This window comes from Lynx rufus, unplaced genomic scaffold (genome assembly GCF_022079265.1).
Source record: "Lynx rufus isolate CCGP_SWC_20201006 ecotype Redwood Valley unplaced genomic scaffold, mLynRuf1.p SCAF_6, whole genome shotgun sequence".
NCBI lineage: Eukaryota > Metazoa > Chordata > Mammalia > Carnivora > Felidae > Lynx > Lynx rufus.
Window position 1 is genome coordinate 39,968,528 of NW_025814878.1, and position 25,639 is coordinate 39,994,166.

Sequence of the window (25,639 nt, forward strand, 5' to 3'; positions counted from 1 at the left end):
TATGGAGTCAGAGACAGGTAAAATAATGCTTTCTTGGTCACATAACTACAGCAGAATTTGAACGCAGACAGTCCAGTTCCAGAATTCATACTTTTCCCCACTAAAGCCATATTGGTCCTCGATCTATAAAAGGAGGGGCGTGCTACCATTCACGATGGTAACAACAACAAAAATGACCTGAACATAATTTAAACAAAAAGTGTGCAGTACTTACATGAGAACCATTTCAAATGCCCCGAAGGGATGCAAAAGAAGCCTTGGACAAATGGACAAGATTACTACGTTTTGGACATATAACCAGTGTATAACCGTGTGTGACCAACGATTACATCAGATGAAGAATGAATGAAGCTGAGACACATGGAAATTCTAAGTCAAAGAGATCATTCTGGGAAGAAAGGGGACAGGTAATGAAATGGGCTTGGGATGTTAAGGGAGAATGCTTTCCACTTGAGAGAGATTTGAACAAGTTTATAGGCCAAGAGGAAGTCATTGGTTGAGAGGGAGATGAAGACAAGGGAAAGGGGGATAGATAACTGGAGCAAAGTCTGAGGTGAGGGAGAAGGCAATGGGGATTAGGTCACCGGTGAAGGTTTTGAACGCCTTTCCCGTGGACACGGAGGGGAGAAGAAAAGGACTGGATTGGATGCAGTTTTCTGTGGGAAGAGGGATGGAGAGGCAGTTACAGGATCAGATTTTAATGGCCACTAGGTGAAGGAGCGTGGCGAGGCCTCAGTAAGGGGAAGGTGCGGAGAGTGGCGCTGCTTTGGAACAGTTGCTGAGGGGGATGGGAAAAGAAGCAGATCAAAGATCAGTTGGATAAGGTTGAGGAAACTAGGAGTTGGTAAGAGTCAGTGTGAATGTTTTCCTGCTGCTGTGGACATGTGGGGATGGTATGTCAAGGGGTCCTGAAGGATTAAGGTTTCTGGGAAGACAACAGAGTGAAAATGCTAAGACAGAACAGTTCAAGTGATGGATGGAAAGGAAATGCAACTTAACAAGTTTAACAACCAGGGGCGCCTGGGTGGCTCAGTCAGTTGAGCGTCTGACTTTGGCTCAGGTCACAATCTCAAGTTTGTGAGTTCGAGCCCCTCATCAGGCTGGGCTCTCTGCTGTCAGCACAGAGCCCACTTTGGATCCTCTGTCTCCCTTTCTCTCTGCCCCTCCCCTACTTATGCTCTCTCTCTCTCTCTCAAAAATAAATATTAGGGGCGCCTGGGTGGCACAGTCGGTTAAGCGTCCGACTTCAGCCAGGTCACGATCTCGCGGTCCGGGAGTTCGAGCCCCGCGTCAGGCTCTGGGCTGATGGCTCAGAGCCTGGAGCTTGTTTCCGATTCTGTGTCTCCCTCTCTCTCTGCCCCTCCCCCGTTCATGCTCTGTCTCTCTCTGTCCCCAAAATAAAGAAACGTTGAAAAAAAAAATTTAATAAAAAAAATAAATATTAAAAAAAAGTTTAACCACCAGAGGCAAATGATATCTGGGCATCCAATATCTTCATGAGGTCCATGAATAAGTAGGAGGAAAGGTGAGGAATCCGAAGAATAGGAGGTTTGGGGCAGACAGAATTAGTAAGAGTTCAGATCCGACAACAAGAGTGTGGACATGTGTGGAGGTAGTTTCAATGGAGTGGAGGTTCCTAGAGGAGACGTCAGAAAGCCATGCAAGTGACCATGCTGGACACTGACCTCTCAGTGTGACTACAGGGAAGGAGCGGGGAAGACCGTGAGCGAGGCAAAAGTCCTCAGTATATGCGGCACCCCGTTTGGAAGATATTAGATGCCACAGTGGGGGCGGGGGAGGGAAGAAGGTGGCAGAGCTGGGGGGCATGGGTGTCACAAAGGGAGAGCATTTTGCACGCCGGAGAGAGAGGGTGAATGGATGGGAAGTGGGTGTCGGAGGAAGGCATGTAATGCCCCCTGGCCACAGCGAGTGCAGCCAACTGTTGAGGAGACAAGGTGACCTCCACTTGAAAAGGACTCTAAGGGAAATGGTGTCGGAGGGCATTTAGGCTTCAAATTGGGTGGGGAGAAAGGAGTTAATAGGTATTGATCACCTGCTGTACGCAAAAGACCGACATAAATTAGTCTTCTCGGCAGGCCTTGTGTCATCATTTCTACTTTGGGATTAAGAAGTGGGTTCAGAAATCACAAATGTTAAGAGATGAACTGGGGCCTACTAAAAATTTTAAGTTTGATCATTTCTAGCTTCTGGTCGGGGAGGTGCCAAACCAGGAGTGCTTAGGAGCGCTCCACCAAAGAAACCAGGGGAAAGACCAAGAGGACGTGTGGGAGCAAAGAAAGGACATTATTTCATTGGCTGTAGCTTAAATCTTAGTTGGCTGCTCGTCACCGGTTGTCCTTAGCATTTGATTTTGAAACCCTGGGACACTTACAGGTTTAGACTTTGGTTTGCATATGTAGGCCACCATAGCATTACAGCCACCTCAGTAATGGGCTTCTTGTTCAACTGAGCACCAAAAATGCACTTGAAATCATGTGGTTAAAAAGATTAAATCCCAGGTTAGACCTGAGTTCTAAATCCTGTACTGTTTGAAATAAACATGGTATTCCCTACCTGTTGGGGAGGCATCCTTCCAAGCAAGATGAGATGAAAACCTGTCTGTAAGTTCCTAGGGATGTTAGAGAAAAGAAAACCAAAATTCTCTAGAAGGCCCAGCTAATTTTTAAAAATAAGGGGACACTGCCTTGGATGGCTGGGTTGGTTAAGCGGCCAACTCTTGATTTCCGCACAGGTCATGATCTCACGGTGCCTGAGTTCGAGCCCCACACTGGGTTCTGAGCTGACAGTGCAGAGCCTGCTGGGGATTCTCTCTCTCTCTCTCTCTCTCTCTCTCTCTGTTTCTGCCCCTCCCCCACTCATGCTTTTTCTCTCTCTCTCAAAATAAATAAACCTGGAAGGAAGAAAGGAAGGAAGGAAGGAAGGAAGGAAGGAAGGAAGGAAGGGAAAAAAAGGAAAAGGAGAAAAGGAAAAGAAAGAAGGGAATTACTCAGAGAAGAAACTTTAAAACAGAGTGACAAACACTGGAGTAGAGGCTCTGGACATCCCCGGATGGTGGGAGGTTTTTGGTCAGTCAGGTGCTATTTAACCTCCTTGAAGGGATAGCAGACAAGATTTGGGGTTAGGCATGACAGGAGTTGGAACAGTAAAAGGGTGAACCTAAAAAAATCTGCCCAATAAAACAGACAACAAAGGATGAATGGCCCTGGAGGACAAGGAAGTCTACTCTGAGAGACTAAAACCCAGGGCCTGTGCCTCACACAGGTTTGGGTCTAAGTTTTCGGCACAGTCTAGGAACCACCAACCCAAAAGTTAAACTAAAAACTGGTGCAGGGTTGATATTCCTGGTGTTAGTGTTGGCAGATTTAGCAAATAAGAATACAGGACACGTGGGGCACCTGGGTGGCTCAGTCGGTTAAGCGTCCGACTTTGGCTCAGGTTATAAGCTCACGGTTCCTGGGTTCGAGCCCCGCATAGGGGGCTGGAGCCTGGAGCCTGCTTCGGATTCTGTGTCTCCTCTCTCTGCCCCTCTCCTGCCCGCACTCTTTCTTTCTCAAAAATAAACGTTAAAAAAAATTTTTTTTAAGTACAGGACATGAATAATTTTTAGTATAGATATGCCCCAAATATTACACAGAACATACACTGAAAAATTGTTTGTTGTTTCTCTGAAATTCAAATTTACCTGGATATCCTGTATTTTATCTGGCAACCCCACCCGGTGTACCTGCCAGAGATACAAAACCACCCAGCCAGGACAGTATCATGAGGTTTTTCACAAGGAGAAAAAAGCCCTGCTATGGGAAGGGTCACAAGAAGAAACGTGAAACCAAAGACAGAAACCATCATGAACAAGAGTCGGTAGGAACAACAGGACAGAGCCTCAAGAATTCTGCTCATTCGTTCATTGAGCAAATATTTATCGAGCACTGTTCTAGGTGCTGGGGACGTGCAGGGAACAAAACAAAACTCCCGTCCCTCACGGGATGTCACCTGGTACAGGAGACTGAGAACAATAAACACAAATGTGCACTGTGTTAGACAGCGATAAATGTTCGGAAGAAAAGTAAAGCAGGAAGGGAGATAGGAACTGTGCGGGGGAGAACTCTAGTTTTTACACGGCGGGGGGGGCGGGAAGAGGACCCCATGAAGATTATGTCTGAGTGCAGACTAGCAGGAAATGAGTGCATGCAGATATCTGGGGGAAGAGCTTTCCAGGAAGAGAGAGCAGCACATGCAAAGGTTTCAGGACTGGTGTGTCCCTGGTATGTTCCAGTGACAGCTAAGAGGCCTGTGTGGCTGGAGTGGGGCGAACAAAGAAGTAGGAGATAAGGTCTGACGGGTGGCAACATGATGGGGGGGGGGTGCACGTCACAGACGTGTCCTGTCCAATACAGCAGCCGGTAGCCACATGCGGCTATTTACATTCAAGTAAACTGAAGTTCAAGGAAACCAAAAATGTCTTCCTCACTCAGTCCAGCCACATTCAAGTGCTCGATGGCCATGTGTAGTTAACGAGAACCACGCTGAACGACTCAGAGAATGTTTCCTTCATTACGAAAGTTCTGCACGGCACTGACCGAGCCTTATAAATCTGTGGCTCTTACTCAGAGATGAAGGAAACAAGACAATCAGAAAGGATATGAAATTACTATGTTTCAAATGATTAAACGAAGGAATCAAAGCCCAAGAAAATACTGCAAGTGTTTAAAAAAAAAAAGGCATATTTGAAAAAAAATCAACATAGAAATTTTTTAAAAATTGAAATTAAAACCGCAATGGCTAAATGAAGCAGATTAGATAGCACGAGAAGGAATTAGTAAACTGGAATATAACGTGGAATCTTACACAGTGTTTCATGTGGGCCACGCGATGCTTGAGAAGCTTCGTTTAATCTTCACAGCAGGCATGGGCAGGTGAATAGTATTTTCTCCCCACATAACAAGCATGGAAACAGGCACCGAGAGACTATGGCTCCTTGTCCAGGCAATCCCAAGTCTGTGCACCCAACCACTATGCCATATTGTACCTCAGGAACTGACCCAGAACGCAGCACAGAAGATAAAGAGACGGAAAAGAGGGGCTAAGAGACCTGGGGGGATGGGATGAAAAGGTCCAATGAATCCAATAGGAGTTCCAGGAGTGAGAAAAGAAAACAGCAGAGGCAAACAGGATAGCTGAGAATTTGTCATGGTTGAGAAAGACGAATCCTAGGATTCAAGACGCAGGAGTCCCAAGTAACGTGAATACAAATGGATTCACAGTTGAACACATAGTCGTTAAGACCGCAGAATACCAAGAAACAGAGCAGACATCTTTAAAGCCGCTAGGGGAATTTATTTGTAGAACCGGGAAGCTGGGAAAGAGACCTGTAGAGTGGGAGAGGAGAGATCTGGGGCTGGCGGTGCGCACAGTAGTGTGGGTGCAGGGAGAGCGCTGGGTGAGGGGCTGGGCTGGGCTGTTTGGGGCGAAGACCACTAGCAGGATTGTATTCAATCCTAGTTTCCCATTAGCGCACTCCATTGTCCCAAGGTTGCAGCGAGCTTAGGTATGCTGTCTCGAGTACACGCTCTTTCAAGTAAGTACAGGGTGAATCCTGGGAACTGTTTGGTGCATGAATGAATGAAAGTGAGGCGTTTTGAGAAAAGTGAGGCCAACGTGGTGCCTACACTTGGGCTACTGATGTATTTATAGAAGGCCTTACAGCGATATACTTACGAAAGGCTATTCATGGTGTCTACAGTTGTGTCTCTAATTGTGATTGCATTTTCTAAGATTTGAGAGCAAATGTAATAAACACAGAACAATCTCTCATGTTCTGTCTAGAGGTTTTCTAGGCTGATTATAAATATTAATGAAAGTTTCGATCGTAATAAAGCCCAGAGGAAAGTTTCAGCAGCTTCTGTGGTCTGTGTCATCTTGTTTGTTGGAGATGTGTTGCAGCCACAACTGTACAAGATAGAATGCAATCTTTGCCTCCCAATAGGATTTGATAACATAGAAGACACCAGACAATTAGAATGATCTCATTCTCACCTTATCACATGTGCCAATGTTGCAAAACACTGAAAAAGAAAGGCATACTATTTTCCTCCTCTTATCCTCTAGTTTAAGGTGGGCAGTGTAGGGTTTTTATCAGACCTTTCCACTCAACCCACCCGGTCTACACAGTGAGGCCACCCGGAGGAAGTGCTGTCCCAAAACAAAGTCCCGTTCTCTTTCTGTTGTGATTAGATCACGAGTACAGGGAAGAAGTGTGAGGGAGGAAAATGTAAAGACTTCTATTCTTATGGACTAATATTTTAATGTTAGAAGGCTATATGCAGCCCGCTGAGAGCCTGGATTAGAAAAATGGCCTACATGTAGAACAAACACTTTGATAAATGTTGTCCCAATTAATTCTTACTTGTTAAGTCTTCATTAACATTTGTTTTATATATTTGAGAGAGAGAGAGAGAGAGAGAGAGAGAGAGAGAGAGAGAGAATCCCAAGCAGGCTCCACACTGTCGGTGAAGAGCCCAATGCAGGGCTCAAACTCATAACCGTGAAATCATGACCTGAGCCGAAGTCAGACACGTAACTGACTGAGCCACCCAGGTGCCCTGCATTAATATTTTTACACACGGGGAAACTGAAGCCAAGGGTTATACGGAACAGACTGAATATACAAATGGGTAAATAAAAACTGAACTCTGATTCACAACCCACAGCCGTTAAGTGCAGAAAAGCAATCCATTTTATCCACAGTAACCAGCCCAGAAAGCCAGTCTTGCTGTTAAGTCAGACTTGTAGGAGGTCAGACCGCTATTTCTAGTTAACAATCCAGGAAGCCAAGCAATAATGCCTACATCAACCCCGGATCACTAAGATTTGATTAATAGCTGACAGCCTCCATAATTTCTGTCCCCATTCCCAACTTAGGGCCAACCCGAGAAAGCCAAATACGCATCCCTAACCAATGATCTAGTTAATCCATCCAACAGCTTCCCTAGGTCATCAGCCTCCAATCACTTAAAGCCCTCCTTTCTTTTCCATGATAAAGCTTTGCACCCCCCTCTGCTGCCTTTCAGTCTCTCTCGGCCAAAAAGGCAAGTGATGGTGGCCAACTCCCCTCCTATAGCAAGCTTGAACAGACTCTGCTGGTTTGGTGGGGCTTCACTTATTTCCAAAATAACTCCGCTATCGTGGCAGATCAGGGTCTGGAACCGAGATCTACCTGACTCCAAACCCAGCCTCTTTCCACCGTACCACTTGCTCTTTTGTGGAGGCTGAGCCTCAAATGCCTTCAATAGCCTGGCAGGCAGGACACCAATAAGGGGCAGGGCTCTGTGATTTGGCATAGTTTATTTTTACACTTAGTATGCATATAAAACCATGTAAACTCCACAAAGTAAACGGTTTATCCCCTAAAATAACCGAAAAGTCTGCCGTGAACTTCCAGCACCCTCACTATTTTAATATTTATACTTTCACAGAGAGTCATAGTCATACAAATAGGATCATAATACGTTTTTTAGGTCAAGGATTTTTTTGGTCCACATTTTGTTAAGCACACACTTTCCTCTTTGGCAAAAGAGGTCAACTCCCCCCCCTGCCCCAGGGAACCCAAAGCAAACAGACAAAAAGCACTGAACATGAGGTACAGCTGAGGTCCGGACTAATCTGGAATTAGAGACACACACTCAAGGGAAACATGGTTTCTTACAAAATCAGTTCACTTCCCAACCATCTCAGTAGAAAAGCTCGACGCGGATTTTGCCTTTGTCACTTTCGTAAGACCACACTTTAAATAACTTTGTGCTTCAGAGTACAATGTGCTACTTCTAAAGAAAGTCATGAAAAGTGTGGGCATCTGACCTCAGCCATATTTTCGACCTGAGGTACAAAAGCATCTGTCACAGTAATTCAGACTACAATGGCTGTGCTGCCTTCGTTCAGTTTGTGGGGAGAGCAGTTTTGGTTGCTGTTAAGTCTCAGCACTTGGCTTTGCAGAGTTTCAAGAGGTGGATTTGCACGTGAAAGCTGCACAGTATCTGCTAGGCCTGAGGTGAGGAAGAGGCAAAGTGGGACCTGGCCTTTGTCCCACTTGGGCAGGGAGGCCCCTGGGGGCCACAGAGACCTCCTGCTCCGAGCGCCCCCTACTGGCCTCCACAAGTCCCATCTGAAGTGGAGTCTAAGGAACAGGCAGCTGCTGAGGTGGCTGTGTTGTGTTCCGTTTTAATCTACAATCCTAATTGCTAACCACCACCCTGGTGCGCTTCTCGTGCTTCAAGTAATTTCATTCCTTCCGGAAGAATGTTAGCAATGCTTTTAGTTCTAGTTACCAAAGGAGAGGAAATGAGCCACAATAACAAGATTAAGTTTAAACAGACCTGCTGCTAACACAGTATCGGATAAAATATACTTAAAAAGTGAACATACTATTATATACGATTTCGCAACAGCTGCATTCTCCCACTTAACCACTGTGCAGAACTAAAACTCTGATAAAGCGAACTTAAGTTACTTTAATTCATGTTAAATACAACTCTGTACAGATTGCACATTTTATACCAAAGCAGCTCAATATCACAGAGAAATGAAAATGCTATCTGGAAATTTTCATTTTTCTAGCCCAACAAAAACCAACAGACCCCTGCCCTAAGGGTCAGAACAACACCAGATGCACCACTTTGTAAACAGTAGGAGAGGTGGTCCCTCGGACTCCACCGCAGGATCCTATGAAATCACACACACACACACACACACACACACACACACACACGCTCACACACGCGCACTTGAACATCTCCCCTCTTCCAGGGCCGCACACAGCCCGCCGCTCGGTACCGCAGCAGGTTGCTTTCACAGTGTGCTCACAAAAGAGCGGTCATGGCCGTGGGGCTGAGGGGTCGGAGGCAGTCTCTGGGGGCCGCGTAGGCGGCGCTGGCGGCTGGCTTTGCCCGCGGCTCCTGGTAGTCGGGGTGGGCGCGGTCCGCGGCCTGGCCGCCGGCCGTGGGCCGATCGTAGCCCGGGCGTGCGGCTGCGGGCGCGGGGTGAGGCGGCCTCTGGTAGGGCGCGCCGCCGGAAGACAGCGACTGCGTGTGCGCCGGCCGGGGCCCGGGCACCCTGTAGCCGGAGAAGGTGTGCGCGCGCGCCGCGTGCCGCTCTACGATGGGCGTGGCGTACTCGGGCTCGGGGTTGGTCAAGGGCAGGGCATACTCGTGACGGCCGGCCAGCAGGGGGCGGTCGTAGTGGCCGCAGGCTTCGGCGCTAGGCGGGGTCTCCTCCTCGGTGTCCATCGGACGGAAGGTGGAGCCCTTCCTCGCCACCGTCCCGGTGCCAATCATGAGCGGAGGCTGGTAATCTGCAATCAAAAGCGCAGGAGACACATCGTGTGTGTCACACGGATGCGAGGGCAAGCCGGTTGTTTGCAGAGGGAGGTGCTCTGCGGAACCAACTCGGCTGAGCGCCTAACCGGTAGCAGGCAGGATGAGAAAGCCCGAGAATGGGAAAGGCGTACATGGCACACACACGGACTTGCGCAACCATACTGCTGCTTTAGGAAGCCTCGGTGGGTCACTAGAACCCGGAGAAGACAGAGATTACACTTCCTCACACCTAGGGAATGAGAGGGGAAATACCTCCTGGAGCTCTTAAACTGGCCCTTGAAATGCCAAATTTTGGAGGGGGGGGGTGGTTGCTGTGAGAAAAGGCACCAGTGATTAAATAACCTGGAAAGAGGGGCGCCTGGGTGGCTCAGTGGGTGTAGCTTCGACTCTTGATTTCTGCTCTGGTCATGATCTCATCTTTGGAGAGATAGAGCCCTCCAGTGGGGTTCTGTGTGGACAGCCCTGGGCCTGCTTGCGATTCTCTCTACCTCTCTCTGTCCCTCCCCAGTCCACCCCTCCCCAATAAACTTAAAAAAAAAAAAAAAGTAAAGATTGAAAAATGAGAAACAAACAAAATCAAGCAGTCACACACTAGGGGTCTGGCAGCAGCCTTGGAAAGGTCACACTTTGGAGACAGGAATCAGAGAAAGTTATTACCAACGATGTCAGTCATGAGGCTAGAGAGGAACCAAGGCCCCTTCCCGGATGTTAAGCCCAGAAGCCTGGGATTCACAGTCCGGAAGCCACTTGGGAGAGGAAACATATGGAGCGTTCTTGGGGAGGGTTAGGAACAACAGGTTCAATTTTGGACACACTGAGGAACTGGTGACACTGACAGGCAGAGGTGTCTAGCAGGTGAGAATTACTTCTCCCGGACAGGGAGGGAAGTCTGGGCTTAGCTGACAAAAGTGCAAAGAAGGGCTCTCTATTGGGAGCTCTGGAGCAGGGTGGGTGCAGCTACTGAGGAGAGAGACTGTGGCTGAGTGAGGGCAAGAGCAAGACCCTAGGGGGGCCTTACACAGTCAAGGTGTTGGAGAAGGACCACACAGTGGGGAAGGAGGGCACGCTGCACCAGAAGCTAAAGAAAAAAGAAAGGAAGAAAAGGATAGACATGGGGGCCTTTTCTCCCCTGTTTTGTCTGCAAGGCAGCACTAGACTGTCAGCAGGAAAGGAATTAAGAGGATGGATTTTGGGTGGAGAGATGCTCTTTGTTCTGCAGCAGCTCAAGCAACCTTTCCACTGGTAGCTTTCGGACTTTGATATATTCATGAACTTCTGGGTCAGTAGGCCTGGGGCATGGCCTGAAAGCCCACACTTCTAGCAAGTTCCCTGATGCTTCTGGTCCTCAGAATGCACTCTGGGTCACGAGAAGCTAAGCGGGGCGACCCAGAGTGTGGTCTGCAGATGCCTATGTATCTGAGAACCGAGACAGGTCTGCAAAAAGACAAGCACACAAATTGAGAGCAAGTGTTTAGCAACTCCCAGCAGCTTGAGAGAGTATACTTATGTCTGTTAAATCTAATAAAAGAATTAGAGCTTTGTATTTTGTATGTCTTTTTTAAAATGTCATTACTGGGGCGCCTGGGTGGCTCAGTCAGTTAAGCGTCCGACTTCAGCTCAGGTCACGATCTCGCGGTCCGTGAGTTCGAGCCCCGCATCAGGCTCTGGGCTGATGGCTCAGAGCCTGGAGCCTGCTTCCGATTCTGTGTCTCCCTCTCTCTGCCCCTCCCCCATTCATGCTCTGTCTCTCTCTGTCTCAAAAAATAAATAAACGTTAAAAAAAATTTTTTTTAAATAAAAAATAAAATGTCATTCATTACTTCTACTTTATACAACTGACCCTTAAACAAAGGGGTGGAACGGTGTGTGTCCACTTATAGGTGAGTTTTTTTCAATATAGTATATAGTACTGGAAACATATTTTTCTCTTTCCTGTGATTTTCTTTTTCTTTATGTTGAGAGAGAGTGAAAGAGAGCATGTGCACGTATGCATGCAGGCAGGAGAGGGGCAGAAAGAGAGAGAGGGAGATAGAGAATCCCAAGCAGGCTCCGTGCTGTCAGCACAGAGCCCAACTCATGGCTGGATCCCATGAATCGGGAGATCATGACCTGAGCTGAAATCAAGAGTCAGACACTCAACTGACTGAGCTACCCAAGTGGCCCTCTTCCTTAGGATTTTCTTAGTAACATTTTCTCTAACTTACTTTATTGTAAGAATACAATATATAATGCAAATCACATGCAAAATGTGTGTCGACCCACTGTTTATGTTACTGGTAAGGGTGGAGGCAACAGTAGGTTGTTTTGGTCAGCAATAGGCTGTTAGTAGTTAAGCTTTGGGGGAGTCAAGTTATACATGGATTTTTGTGCAGGGGGTGGGCATCTTTAACCCCTTGTTGTTCAAGGGTCAACTGCATTGTATTTTACAAAAGCAGTGGTTTCTGACAGATTAGAAATAATAATTTTTTCAAAGGCAAAAAATGGATCCCTCTCCACAGTTTGAGAAGCCTGACCCTCAGCGATGGCTTATCAGGAACACAGAGGTCATTCAAACACTGGACAGGTTCTTTCATCTCCTGTCTCCTCTTTTCTCAAGGGCAGGAACTGGGCTTAATTCATCTTTCCAGTCTCCCTTCCTTAGTGCCTTAACCAAAATCTTAGCAACAGATTATTTAAGGGCTTCCAGATTTTCGTGGTCCCTCAGGGCCATTGCTATAGCTATGCTGTAGCTCTCTCAGTGTTCATTTGTAACACTTTGCAGAGGAAAGAGAGGACCATACACATTGCTGATTCCTTGGGCCCCATCTCCACACCAGGTTTTAGTCATATTTCCCTCCTGGTCTCCTCACTCCCATGGGCAGCACTTGCTGCCTCATAACACCGTCACAGAGGCCTGACACGTACCTGCCATATCACTTGTGATGAGATCTAACTTTTGTGTCACCTCCTTTTCATTATCATAGCTGATGGTAAACTCAGCCGACTGGTGTCTGGCAAAGGGATACTTGATCTGCTTCCAACAGTCTGGAATAAAGATAACACGAAACCAACATGTATCTCAGAAGGGTAACGCACATAGTCTCTGACGTGTTCCTCGATGGGCTGGACTTCAGGCCGCCTTTTGCCGGCTGACCGTGATGAGTGCGTGGCATGGCTCCCAGATTATGTGTAGGGAAACAGCATGCTGAGGTTGTTAGGACAACAGCAAACACTGTTCCATCCGTGTTTTCCACTTGTATCTGGGTTGCCACCAGGGCAGGTCCCAGATTATGCCTCTGTTACACCACCTGGGCATGGTTTTCCGTAATCTACACAGATACAGCATTCATGTCTCAGAGGAGTCAACACAGCTGGCTGCTGAGACCCTGTGCAGGTGGGGTCCCAAGCTGCCCCTGAGATTCTGAGGGGTCCTGCCCTGCTGCCCTCTCTGGACTACAGCTGACTCATTGCTTGGGGTACCCTGTGTCCTGAGGATTCTCTGAAACCTGAACGTGAACCCTGCCCGGTTCTTCCTTCGCTCTCCCAGAGTGGAAAATACAGTGGAAGCCTGGAGATGCAGAGCAGTACCGGACAAAGTTCAGTTCACAGATGCGGCTTTTATAACTTCTCCCGGATGACAAGCAGTGTGGTGGCTTAAACTCCGGTGGCCAAAAAAAAAAAAAAAAAGAATGTTGTGATGGGATAATACTGAACAAAAGTAAAGGTCACTGGCCATGAGAACTCTCCATTAAAATAAAGAGATAGGCCACAATATTCCATTCCTTTTAGACTTGCTAACTTAAAGGCTGCATATCTTCATTTTTTGACGACGTAAGTGTGAGCCACATAATTTTAATCAGCAGACCCTGTCCCTTCTCAAGACAGAATAAAACTGTGGAGTTTTCTGTCAACCAACCTGTTTTCTGGGCCTGAGCTGATCCATATGGATTTCCTTTCTTCTTCCTCCTACAGAAACAAAAAAATCCTACTTGAAAAGGTTTCTAAGTGAGGAGTACTGTTTATAAAATAATACTTGATACTTTCTACCTCTACACAACTTGTTTTTAACACATAAATTAGCATTTTATCTTGGCCGAAGTAATGCTGCTTTTCTATGCATGAGCATCTGAAAAGCAAACATTTTGGTTTTGTAATTAGTTGCATGATTAGAGGAGAAATTTAAAAATGTCAAGTCACATACTTTCTAAGGGCGGCAAAGATTCCCATTCCAGCAACCAGCAGAGCCAGGAGCACCAGTGGAATAACAACAGTTGTGACATTTATTCCTGAGAAGGGGGAAAAGCCACACATTACAACAGAAAGGAAGTGCAACCAAATTGCTCAATCTAAAACTGAACACTGATTTGAAAAGTCTTCCACAGTTTAATACATGGGGAAAATGAATATGTGCTAGGCATTTACTGATGTCAGACAGCAAAAAGAGAGGATTTCCAAATCCTGGCTAAAGGGGTGCCTGGGTGGCTCAGTCGGTTAAGCATCTACTCTTGATTTCAGCTCAGGTTGTGATCTCACGGTTCATGAGATGGAGCCCTGCCTGCATCGGGCTCTGTGCTGACAAGCGCAGAGCCTGTTTGGGAATTTTTCTCTCTCCCTCTCCCACTCTCAAAATAGATAACATTTAAAAAATAAATAAATAAAATCATGGCTAAAGTTAAAGAAAATAAAATTTTTTTTTTCTCCAAAAGGCGATTTTTGATGGTCCTCAGGGATTAACACTTACTCTAAGCTTGTTCTTTGGACGATATTAGACTCCCAAATCAGAATTGAGGGGGAAGGTTTACAGGAGCTACTCAGAGAGGTGAAGGACTTAAGCACAGGGTGGAGCTCAAGTACCCAGTCTCCCCCAGATGGTGGGCACGTTTGCACTTGCACAATAACAGCAGCTGGGGAGGGGGAAGGGAAGAGAAGCCCCATGCTTCCCGTTACCAGGGCTTTGGAGCTGTGGACTGAGAGGAAATGCAGCCTGATGACCTCAAACAGCATTTCCACTTTGCCGCACAGAACACTGTGTCTTCCTACTTTAAAAAAGGAAATCACTTGAACGGCCGCTAAAGCAGGCCCCAAGTTTGTAGAAACTAGGCAAACTAAAGGAGAAAGATTTGTTCTTCACCCTTCTTTATCTTTGATCCCTGTGAAGAAAACAACGGGATGATCGGGAGTGGAAATATGCAGTTTGTGAAAGGGGGAGATAAGGACCTTCGAAAGGAACAAAAGTTATGTGACTAACACTGGCGTTATTTACAAGAGTGGAAATTTGGGAAATATCTAACAATTTAAACATCCAACAATAGGGGAATGGTTAACTAAATGATGGTATAGCCATATGAGAAAATACTATAAAGATATTAACAATTGTGTTTTGCAACGATTTAATAACCTTGGAAGATCATCATAATACAATGTGAAGTGAAAAATACTTGCTACAGAACAAATTACAGGTTTTCCTCAAGGTGATTTACATAAATATAGTTGACTGGATATAGTGGGATATGGTGATTATCTACAAATGCTGATTTATGGCTTTTTATTTTCTTATTTATCTCTAATCTTACTGAATTTTATAAAATTAATATGTATATTATTTTATATTCTGAAAAAGTAAATGTACTTTTAATGTTTATTGCTTGAACTGACGATACATTTACATGTTCAAACTTCGAAAAGTATAAAAAAGCCTCCCTCCTACCTCTGTTCCTTCTCTAGAGAAAGCCAAATTATATTTCTCGACATTCTTCTGGAGATGCCGGAATGATTATACATATATATTCATTCTTTATTCCTCATTTTTTACACACATGGTAGGCTATACAGACTGTCCTATACCTTGCTTATTTTTTTAAGTTTGTCAGTACATCTCCGAGAGCTTCCTATATTACAAACACATTTCTTTTTCATGGCTGCAGGGTATTCTTTTTTTTTTTTAATTTTTTTTTTAACGTTTATTTATTTTTGAGACAGAGAGAGACAGAGCATGAACGGGGGAGGGGCAGAGAGAGAGGGAGACACAGAATCGGAAGCAGGCTCCAGGCTCTGAGCCATCAGCCCAGAGCCCGACGCGGGGCTCGAACTCACGGACTGTGAGATCGTGACCTGAGCTGAAGCCGGACGCTTAACCGACTGAGCCACCCAGGCGCCCCAGGGTATTCTAATTCATGCATGTGCTATTATTTTTCCATAAACATTCACCCAGTGTTTGAAGGGTGCTACTTTTTCTACTTACAATATTGTGATTAATAGTTGCAGATATACATCCTTTAACACATATCCAGCTACCTCTGAACCATCTGACTCCAGACATTGATATGACAGAGAAAAGTTTTCGTTGAAGTCACTGTAATATCACATGGAGTCCGGTCATACTCCTTAGGAAAGCACGAAACAGCAAACTGCTCTACCTGTGGGGATTTCTTCTGAGGGGATGGAGCTTGTGATGATCTCATCTTCTCTTTTAGTTGAACTAACAGTATTTGGACTTGTTTTGCGCCACACCAATGAATCATTATCTGAGGTAGAGGAGATATTGGAAAAACCACATTAGTAACAACAATTTGTGAAAGGGCACGATCAGAATCAAATAACTCGCTGACTTGCCCTGAGTCCTACCTTGTGTAATCTGGCAACCAAAGAGCTCCACGTTCAAGGCGATCCTCTGGTGCCATGTCTGGGGGACAACCCGCACGTATCTGGCCACGATGGGAGGGATAAAATTATTCCTCACTGGATCCCGAAAATTAGAGTTGCCCTGAAACACCTGTGGAAACAAAGAACTTTCACCTGAAGATGCTATTAGTTAGTTCCTAGGTCTTTCTCCACCCACTCATACCTGGATATATGACACCAAAGCCAGGATTCTATGTCTGTTGTAGTTTTGTAGACATACTTGAGAGTGAATTTACAAGGTTTTGCCAACCAAGGCTGAATTACCTAAGGTGGTGCTGCAAATCTGCTTTCTGGAAACGCAGTGATAAGAATAGCTAGAGACCTGCTCTCCTACTCAGTTCTTTCCTCCAAAGTTTCTCTTACCTTCTCTTTATTATTTGCAATTCCTTTATAGGTCCTCCACTTGGAGTTGCTGTTTTTGAACTTCATCACAAAACTCTTAACATAAAAGTTGAAATTCGACTGTGTGGATCCTGTGGTCATAATTCCTGGTAAGAAAATATTATTGACAGGTTAGTTTTTAAAATATATATAGCATGGATTATAATCTTAGGTTTCCTTTCCTTTTCTCACTTGAAATCTCAAATCATTTTACAAGCCAAATTTCCTTATTTGCATTTAGAAACCTGATCACACATGAGTGTTTCCACACTGACAATATACCATACAAAGGTTTCCTCATTGCAGTGTGGGTTTTTTTTAGTTTATTTATTTCTGAGTGAGAGAGAGTATGAGTGGGGGAAGGGCAGAGAGAGAGAGGGAGAATCTCAAGCAGACTACGTGCTATCAGTGCAGAGCCCTAAGTGGGGCTCGATCCCATGACCCTGGGATCATGACCTGAGCCAAAATCAAGAGTCAGACACTTAACCGACTGAGCTACCCAGGCACCCTGCTGTGTGGGCTTTCTACTCCGCATATCCATACTTACAATCTGCCCATTGAGACAATGAGAAGGTTTGGTAGTTACTTTTAGAAAAGACAGAGTACTTTGAGAAAGAGAGAGCGGCACCTATGTAACTCAAAAACATAATCTGAACAGCAAGTCATTTTGCATTTGTAAAACTGCACTGTGTCATCACCTGTTATTTTCTTTTTCTCTCCCAAATCGGTCTCCAGCCATTCTCGCTGTTTGCGGTTCTTGCTGCTGTCCCCCGAAGCCCATGATAGGTCTTGGTCCTGAAGCTGGGCTTGGCCAGGGGACCAATGGAGCTGTTCTCCCATCTCACTGACCCACTGCCAAGTAGTTCTGATTTGCGTATCAGGCTCCAAACTCAATGATCTGCTGCAACCTTAAAAAAAAAAAAAAAAAAGCCAGAAAAAGTCCTTTAGATATAAACACGAAATGAAAGCAAAAAAAAAAAAAAGTAGTACTTGACCTCGCCTAGAATTATTCAGTTGATTTATTACCATTCTGATATCAAATCGACTGTTTAATTACTAGTATTTTAATGACTCAGACTCTCATTTGATTCATTTGTACTGCAGTATCTTGAAATGATTGCTGCTTCTTTTTTTAATGGACTTCACTGAAGTCACTTCCCCTACGAATGACATCCTTGTTCCCACCACAGCTTTTCCTTTCTAAACTTCTAAATTCACCCTCATTTCAGCAAAGTGATATGTGTTGTAAAGGCAACATGGACATTAGCAAATAAAGGCCACACTCCTCTCCCTGGACAAAGAAGACAGATGCAGACTGTTCTCCTTGAAATACTTTCCTTTATGCTGAGAGAATATTTACGTAGACTATATTTCATGACAGAGGGACTAAAAAGCCTTTATTTTACATACTTCTGTTTAATCACTTTATTCAAAAAAACCCACAAATTAAACTGTAATATTCAAAAGGATTTTCTGTTAAAATCTAACATGAAGGAATTTATCTTAAAATAAGTATCATTTCAAATTTTCATTCTTTTCTGGCAAAAGTTTGAGATAGCTTAGATTATAAAGAAAAATATTTTCTGCTTAATGATAATTGAACTATTTTGTATTTTTAATATTGGGTATTTTTAAGTCACAGCATACTTGGTGCTGCCTGACCTGTGGAAAAAGAAGAAGAAAATCCTTTAAACTACATCACTGGAGGGGTATGGAAGAATAAACTAGGACTGAAGATTTTAAAATATCAAATTCTTTTTTTTTATTATTTATTTTTAGTTTTTGAGAGAGCGCATAAGTGAGCAAGGGGCAGAGAGAGAGAGAGAGAGAGAAAGAGAGAGAGAGAGAGAGAATCCCATAAGGGGCAGAGAGAGAGGGAGAGAGAGTGGGGAGGCCGAAGCAGGGCTCGAGCTCACCTGATGTGGGGCTCGAACTTACAAACCGAGAGATCATGACCTGAGACAGAGTTGGATGCCTAACTGACTAAGCCACCCAGGTGCCCCACAAATTCTCTTTTTTAATGTGTATTTATTTATTTTGAAAGAGAAAGAAAAAGAGAGAGACAGATTGAGAGCAGGGGAGGGGCAGAGACAGAGGGAGAGAGAAAGAATCCCAAGCAGGCTCCACACTGAGCGTGGAGCCTGATGGCAGGGCTTGATCTCATGACCATGAGATCACAACCTGAGTGGAAATCAAGTCAGACACTTAGCCACCGACTGAGCCACCCCGGCGCCCCTAAAATATCAAATTCTTAAGGAAAATGTGATCCTTACCATCGGAGGTAAAGAGAAATCGCTTGTCTGACAGGGAACCACTGAAATAATAAACACAAACATGAGGAGGTGAGTTGCTTACTTGGATCTTAATGACTGGACACAGCACCAAGCACAGGGTTCAGAGCCTCCCCTCGCTTCATGTGATCCTCACAGCACCCCAGCAAGGCTGTTATTATCTTTGTCACTGGTGTTTTCTAGATCAAGAACTCAGGCCCACTGAAGGTGAGCAACTTTCCTCAAGTCACCCAGGTGACAAGTGGCCAGGACTCTGAGTCACTGCTGTTGGATCAAAATCTTGTGTGGATTCCATCATGCCACATTGTGTTGGGAAGGAAAGTGCACATACACCGTCTTAGGAGCAGCCTGAAATCCCAACTAACTGATACCCAGCAACGGAAGCAGAAGGAATGACTGCCCTGAATATTCCCTTTGCTTCAGTAGTCACCTTAAAGCATCCCAATTGTTGTCGATCATCAAGGATCACTGAGAGACATGAAGAAGACTGGCCACTTTTAGAAAAATGACCACGGCTTCTGCCCCAGCACTGCTGCTCTGGGGACAGCCTCAGCTCATTCTCTCTCCAGTCACACTCCTACCTACTGTAGCAACTAAGGCCAAGCCGTGAACCAGCTCCTGCGTCCGGATGACAAGGTACAGCTGGAGAAAACTCATAGCATCTCACTGAGCTGGCCCTGGCCTGGGCGTCACCGCTGATCTGGCATTCATCCCTGGGCCTGTGGACTCTAGCGCTTTCACAGCTTGTATTATTCACACAGGCAAACTTATCACATCAACCTCGCTCCGCACTTCTCTCCTTCAGTGGAGAAGGGATTCCGAAGGCCTGAGACCATATTTACCCTCTATAAATCCCTTACCAACCTGGCAGTGTAAAAATACATAGAATAAATAGAAAATCTAGAGTTCTCAAGATTAATCTTATGTGCATAGTATTATATTAGATACTAGAGATAAACACAGAGATAGATGTCACTTTTGTGTTCAATTATTTTACAATCTGAGAGTACTGCTTATAATTTTAAATGTTTAAGTCTGCATTATATGTGGCAACAATGGACAGAGAGACCACTGAACTGTGAAATCCACAGAAAACCCAGACTGGACACGAGTATAAGAATCTTTCCATCAAAGCTTGGTTGCTGTTGTTGATTAGAAGTAGCAGGTAGTCAAATTCCCTGGAATGGACTTTTTCTTTCACATTCTTTGTCCACTCTCAAGCAGACTTCACAGCCCTGCTATTCCACGTAAAGGTTCTGCGATATCCTGAATATAATGCAGGCACCGATCATTTCTGACATGAAAATGCAGACCCACTGGGGTCGCAGGACTTGCCTGAATTCAGTGGGTGGCCAAGCCTGGGTGAAAATCCAGCTCTTCTAACTTTGAAAAAAAGATGCACATTGTTGCAATTCACAATTTAAAGTTTTATTAATGTATTTAGAGCCTCTGTTTGATTTTTTCCTTTTTTTTTTATAATGTTCCTGCACTAAGTATTACACTTGAAATTTTACCCAAAGAAGTGCACAAAACGCTGCGGCAACCCAGAGGACCTAAACTCACTCCCACTGTCATAAGACACTAAAATATTTATTTCGCCGTTGCCGAAAAAGGGAAGTTATGGAAAGAAGGATAACTGGAGTTAACCCCAGGAAGATGCCGCCAGGGGAGGCGCTGCTCCTAACAGCCCTCTGCCTGGCTTTTCTCCATTACCAGCTGGACTATGCTTTTCCATTTCACTCTAGTAAACTAACTAAACACAATCACTTAGAGAATTCTACTGGTAAATGAGCCTCCTCTTTTAAAAATGAAAACACCCCAGGAGGCTGGAGTTCTGAGGCAGTCACACATCAGGGTGCACGAATTCCATCAGATTACAAGTACTGCCAGCCTTCCCAGAGAACTAGAGAAGCAATCGAGAACAGTCCGATGCAAACTGAAAGAAAAGCCTTCCCCGCTGATGGTCTGAGCCTTCGCCCTCTGTATGAGGTCAGCTTCTCTTCCTGATTCCATTCTGGTCTCCTCAAATCAAGGAAGTGACCTGACCCGGATGAATCCCAGAAGAACCTTAGATATTTACTTTAGGGACTCCTTCCTCAGCTGTACTGCTTCCTTCTGTGTTTTTTCCTGAACACCAAACAATCATGTGTGGGAACAGAAGTTCAATGACCACATGTACAGTGGTTCCCCAACAGCAAAACAGCGCAGATGAAAACAACTGCTCCCTGAAGATTTGGGAATCGAAATGAGTGGAGGAGATGTATTCGCATGTGGTGGACTCTTCTCTGCTCACTACCAAAAGTCAAAGCAAAATCAGAGCTAGAAAGAAGGGACCTTGATATAATTCTGGACTTTCTATCTATTCGCACCAAAACAAAAATCGGACAATGTGTTCCAATAACTACATGGAATGCGGAACGAAACTCTTCCTAAGCCATTAATGGTTTTGATTTCCGTACTCTGATCTTTGCATCAACGTTTAATTTCAGATGACCATAAAGCGACTTCATCTGTATTCAGCCCAGAAGTAACTCAGAACATGTCTACTTTTGTGCAACAGTTTAAATAATTTTTTTTCAACAGTAAAATAAAACCCTGGTAGTACAGTGAAACTTTTTGCAGTCCTATTCTTCTACAAAGGAAGCACTGCAATGTATACAAACATAGGCAAGAGAGTCCAAAAAGCAGATTTAACACCAGAGGTTAATTCTTCACTCCGATTTGGAGATGTAGCGCCCAACAAATGTGGGCCACAGCCTGATACCTTCCTGAAGTAGCATCAAACCATAAAAAATGTCAACAGAAACAGATCCTCAAGGGTCAAGATCATGCTGGTTTTTGATCACTGTGCTTACTGTGTGCCTTGGAGAGATTGGTGCTCTGGTGCTGCCAGCTCGGTGTACCCAGTTGCAGTACCTGTCAGATTGCTCCTTGAGAACACGAGATTGACCCACCTGAACCTGAGGAGGAATAACCTGAGAGATGAGGGAGTGAAGTTTCTGTGTAAGGCCCTGGGTTGTCCAGACTGCAGCCTCCAGAACCTGGATTTGCCAGATTGTTCTTTCACAGTGGAGGGCTGTCAGGAGCTTGCTAATGCCCTCAAGCACAATCATAACGTGAAATATTGGATATCGGGGGCAATGATGTTCAGGAGGATGGAGTGAAACACCTGTGTGAGGTCCTAAAGCATCCAAATTGTGCATTGAACATACTCGGGTTGGAGACACGCAACCTGACGCCTGCTTGCTGCCAGTATCTCTCCTCTGTTCTCAAAAGCATTAAAACCTGTTTAACCTGAACCTTTTGGGGAATGACTTGGAGCCCAGAGGAGTCAACATATTGTGGAAGGCCTTGAAAAAGTCAACATGCAAGCAATAGAAGGTTGGGTTTGAAAAAGAGTTGTACAACATAGTGAAGGGGGAGCTTGAGGAACTGTAGGAGAGGGTGTCCTTTCTGAGAGTCAAGTGTAGGACAAATGGTGGTGATGATCCAATGGCGAGATGCCATGGCTACCCCATGGGATGTTCTTGGACTAGAATCACCAGGAGATTTCTCAGGTCTTCATGTAATTGCATAAGCATCACTTTTACTATAAATCAGGTATAATATTTATGTTCCAAAAAGTCTGAGGCAAATACATAAGTGAAAAAAGATGTGTGTGTGTGTGTGTGTGTGTGTATACACACACACACACTACATGCATATATACTTTTATTTACATATAGTACATGTGTGTGTACATATATGCATGTATAAAATACATGTGTGTGCATACATAAAAATGAATTTATGACACACGTATATATATTTTATTTATTTAAGGATTTTAGTTTCTTTTTTTTTTCTTTAATTTTTTTTTTTTCAACGTTTATTTATTTTTGGGACAGAGAGAGACAGAGCATGAACGGGCGAGGGGCAGAGAGAGAGGGAGACACAGAATCGGAAACAGGCTCCAGGCTCTGAGCCATCAGCTCAGAGCCTGACGCGGGGCTCGAACTCACGGACCATGAGATCGTGACCTGGCTGAAGCCGGACGCTTAACCGACTGCGCCACCCAGGCGCCCCAGGATTTTAGTTTCTAAAGGCACTCTGTTACTAAGCTTTTAGATCTTAAACTGTGGCACAAATTTGGGGGTAATTTGCCTCTGAATGTTCAAACAATATAAAAAGAACACTTCGGAGCCTGTCAAAGTTACAAGTCCTATCCAGAGGGAAAGTAGAGGGAAGTCTTATCCATAGCAAGCAGAGAGCACAAACACTGCGGTGAACCTGCACATCAGAGTGTGAGGATAACTGCCTTTTACAGATTGCATACAGCGTCACTTGCATTGCCTGTGAAAGACTTGGACCGAACACCCTTTCTGGTTACCCCCACCTGCATCCCCGACTCGGAATTACCAGTGAGGGCTCTGCCTTTTCTCCTCAGCCACCCACCAGCCAGGGCCCTGGACATGAGCATGGTGAGCTGACCACCACAACTCCTCTGGTGTCCCTCCCTGGGCCTTGGCTCTGCTCCCAGGTCCCCAGATGCTTTGTTCCTGCCTTCCACCAAACCCAAGGTTTGCTTCCTTCATGAAGGTGACCTAACCAACTTCAGTCACTGCTTCTAAATCCCCTCCCTTGTGAGCTTAGGCCAACGCTTCAATCCAGAAGTGAGTTTTAGTCTAAGTTTACTTGTGAGTTCATTGATTGGTTCTTTGGAACTTAAGATACTTTTTCCTATAAAAATAATACTAAAACTTGTGGTCAGAATCCCTATGTGAAGCACAAGATTGCTAAACTAAGCTAGAATACATGTAAATAAAAAGTAGGAGGGGAAGGGAAAAAATTATTGCATAACTTTTTCAACATGACATCAGAGGTACTATATTTATGCTAACTAGGGAAGCTATCTACCCCCTTATGTTTTTAACCAGATGAAATGGTCTACATCCACTGGGAGAACAGAAGAGGGAAGTATGATGATCATGTTCTTTCTTCACACAAGCAGGAACCACACCAAAATGGCGGGACAGGGCCGGGGGGGATCCGCATACACACTAGGGAGGGGTAGACAATACAGGCCCTAACCTACTTTTCCCTACTTTTGGATCCTGAAATGTCTGCAGTCTCTGTCCTGTGCCATATCCTTGAGCCCAAGACTATGTGACAACCTGTCCCAAAAACACAGGGTCATGGTAGCAGGAAGACATTTCTGAGGCAGACAGGGAGGGAGGAAGCAAGAGATAAACACGTGGCTTGAGGATCACTTTCTCTCATAAGGCATCCACCCGAGGAAAGCCTCCCTCTGGCCCACTCCAAGCTGCCTGTTTCAATGCGTGGACACCTGGACCACAAGGGGGGCTTATATTTAGCTCTTGTTTTCCACTCCAGAAGCTGAAGAAACCCAAACGCATTAAAAGCCCAGGTTGAATGTTTAAACAATTGAACAACTGACATACTTTTTTCTCATAAAGCTAAAAGCAGAGGATAACAGCGAACAGAGAGGTTAATGCTAATTAACAATCTTCCTTCACTTCCCAACTATTACTCATCACTAAGAGCTTCTCTCCAAGGATCTTTCAGGGGAGCTTGGTGGTTCTATGGGGGCTTATTTCAGTTCTCTGTCTCCTTCAGTACCTTTGGTAACATTGGAGATAACAGGTAATTTACAACTGGAAAAACTGAAAAGGAACAGGCTTTGTTCTCTCCTACTAAAGCACCTGAGAGTAGAAACACTCCTCTGCCCTAGAACTTCAGATGTGTGCCATTTTAATTTTAATTTACTTGTCAGCATAACCAGTGAGCTCTTATATTGCTGCATTTATCTTCTACAAACACACCATAAATGCTGCTTTAAGCATTCACACACATTCTTCCCAGCTGACAAACCCTTGGTATCATACACCCACTGTCCTTTCAAAACTGTGAGCTGATAAATTATGCTTTTGGGGTTACGTTCCACTCAAAACAGAAAACAAAGTACTTACTCTTTTGAAAGCACACCATTGGCAAGGATTCCTTCATATCGACTTATCCCTTTGAGCTGAAGCACGCTGATCTGACCTCCCAACTCATCTGCAATTATTCCAGCATGGATGGCGGCTTTGCACAATACAGAGGTCTGAAATACAGCAACATCATCACTCACAGCTACTCAAAAACACATTAAAAACATGGTGGGAGTTTTCCATTTTGTTATAACACGTGGTCAGGATCCCTAGTTGACCCATGACATTGCTACACTGTACCTTATTAAACAAAAAGAAGAGGGGAAAATTATTGCATTACTATGACACGTGTGACATGTGTAGCAGTTGACTGGGCCATGTTCTCAAAATGACATCAGAGTCACCAATTTTATGCTAACTTGGGAACCCATCCACTAGAGAGGAAGTAGGTAATTTAGTAGTGGTGACCCCCCAGTGAATAACAAACGCCTCCCCATGGTCATGCCCTTGTGTAGGCACCTCCTACTGACTGCACTGGGCCAGGTAGCTTGTTTGTTCTGCTGCAGAGAACACGGCACAACCAACTGCCACACATGTCACCGTGGCCACCTTCGACACTCTGCCCCCAGATGATCCCCCCACATGATTACAGGGGCTATTCTAGGCAAAGGGAGATTAAGAACTGACTAGCCCAAATGCTGACCCTCAAACTCATCAGCAAATAAAACGGTTGTTATTTTAAGCCACTCAATTTGGGGGTGGCTTTTCAAACAGAAATAGAAATAACTAATCAGTTTTTTACATCTGCTTTAGCAGATACACATACTAAGGATCCTTTGAGAAGGTGAATCTTCCATACCATAGCTTCGTTTTACAATTGATTTAGAGACTGAACAAGGCATTAAAAACAGAACAGAATATGAAATGGAACAAAAGACTTCATAAAGGTCTTAGGGCAATGACGATGAGCAACCCAGGGGCCACAGCC

General features: G+C 44.8%; 1 protein-coding gene across 1 annotated transcript in view; it reads right to left on the reverse strand.

Moving 5' to 3' along the window:
* Positions 1–7,345: 7,345 nt before the first annotated feature.
* Positions 7,346–25,639, reverse strand: part of DCBLD1 (discoidin, CUB and LCCL domain containing 1) — a 70,427-nt gene continuing 52,133 nt past the window's right edge. The window contains exons 6-15 of the mRNA XM_047102549.1: positions 24,691–24,824; positions 18,704–18,744; positions 17,129–17,338; positions 16,413–16,537; positions 15,993–16,140; positions 15,785–15,892; positions 13,570–13,654; positions 13,285–13,334; positions 12,294–12,413; positions 7,346–9,364 (exon numbers count right to left, since the gene is read on the reverse strand). Of these exons, the coding sequence (XP_046958505.1) occupies positions 8,874–9,364; positions 12,294–12,413; positions 13,285–13,334; positions 13,570–13,654; positions 15,785–15,892; positions 15,993–16,140; positions 16,413–16,537; positions 17,129–17,338; positions 18,704–18,744; positions 24,691–24,824 (1,512 nt within the window). The 3' untranslated portion in view covers positions 7,346–8,873. The remainder of the gene's footprint in view (positions 9,365–12,293; positions 12,414–13,284; positions 13,335–13,569; positions 13,655–15,784; positions 15,893–15,992; positions 16,141–16,412; positions 16,538–17,128; positions 17,339–18,703; positions 18,745–24,690; positions 24,825–25,639) is intronic.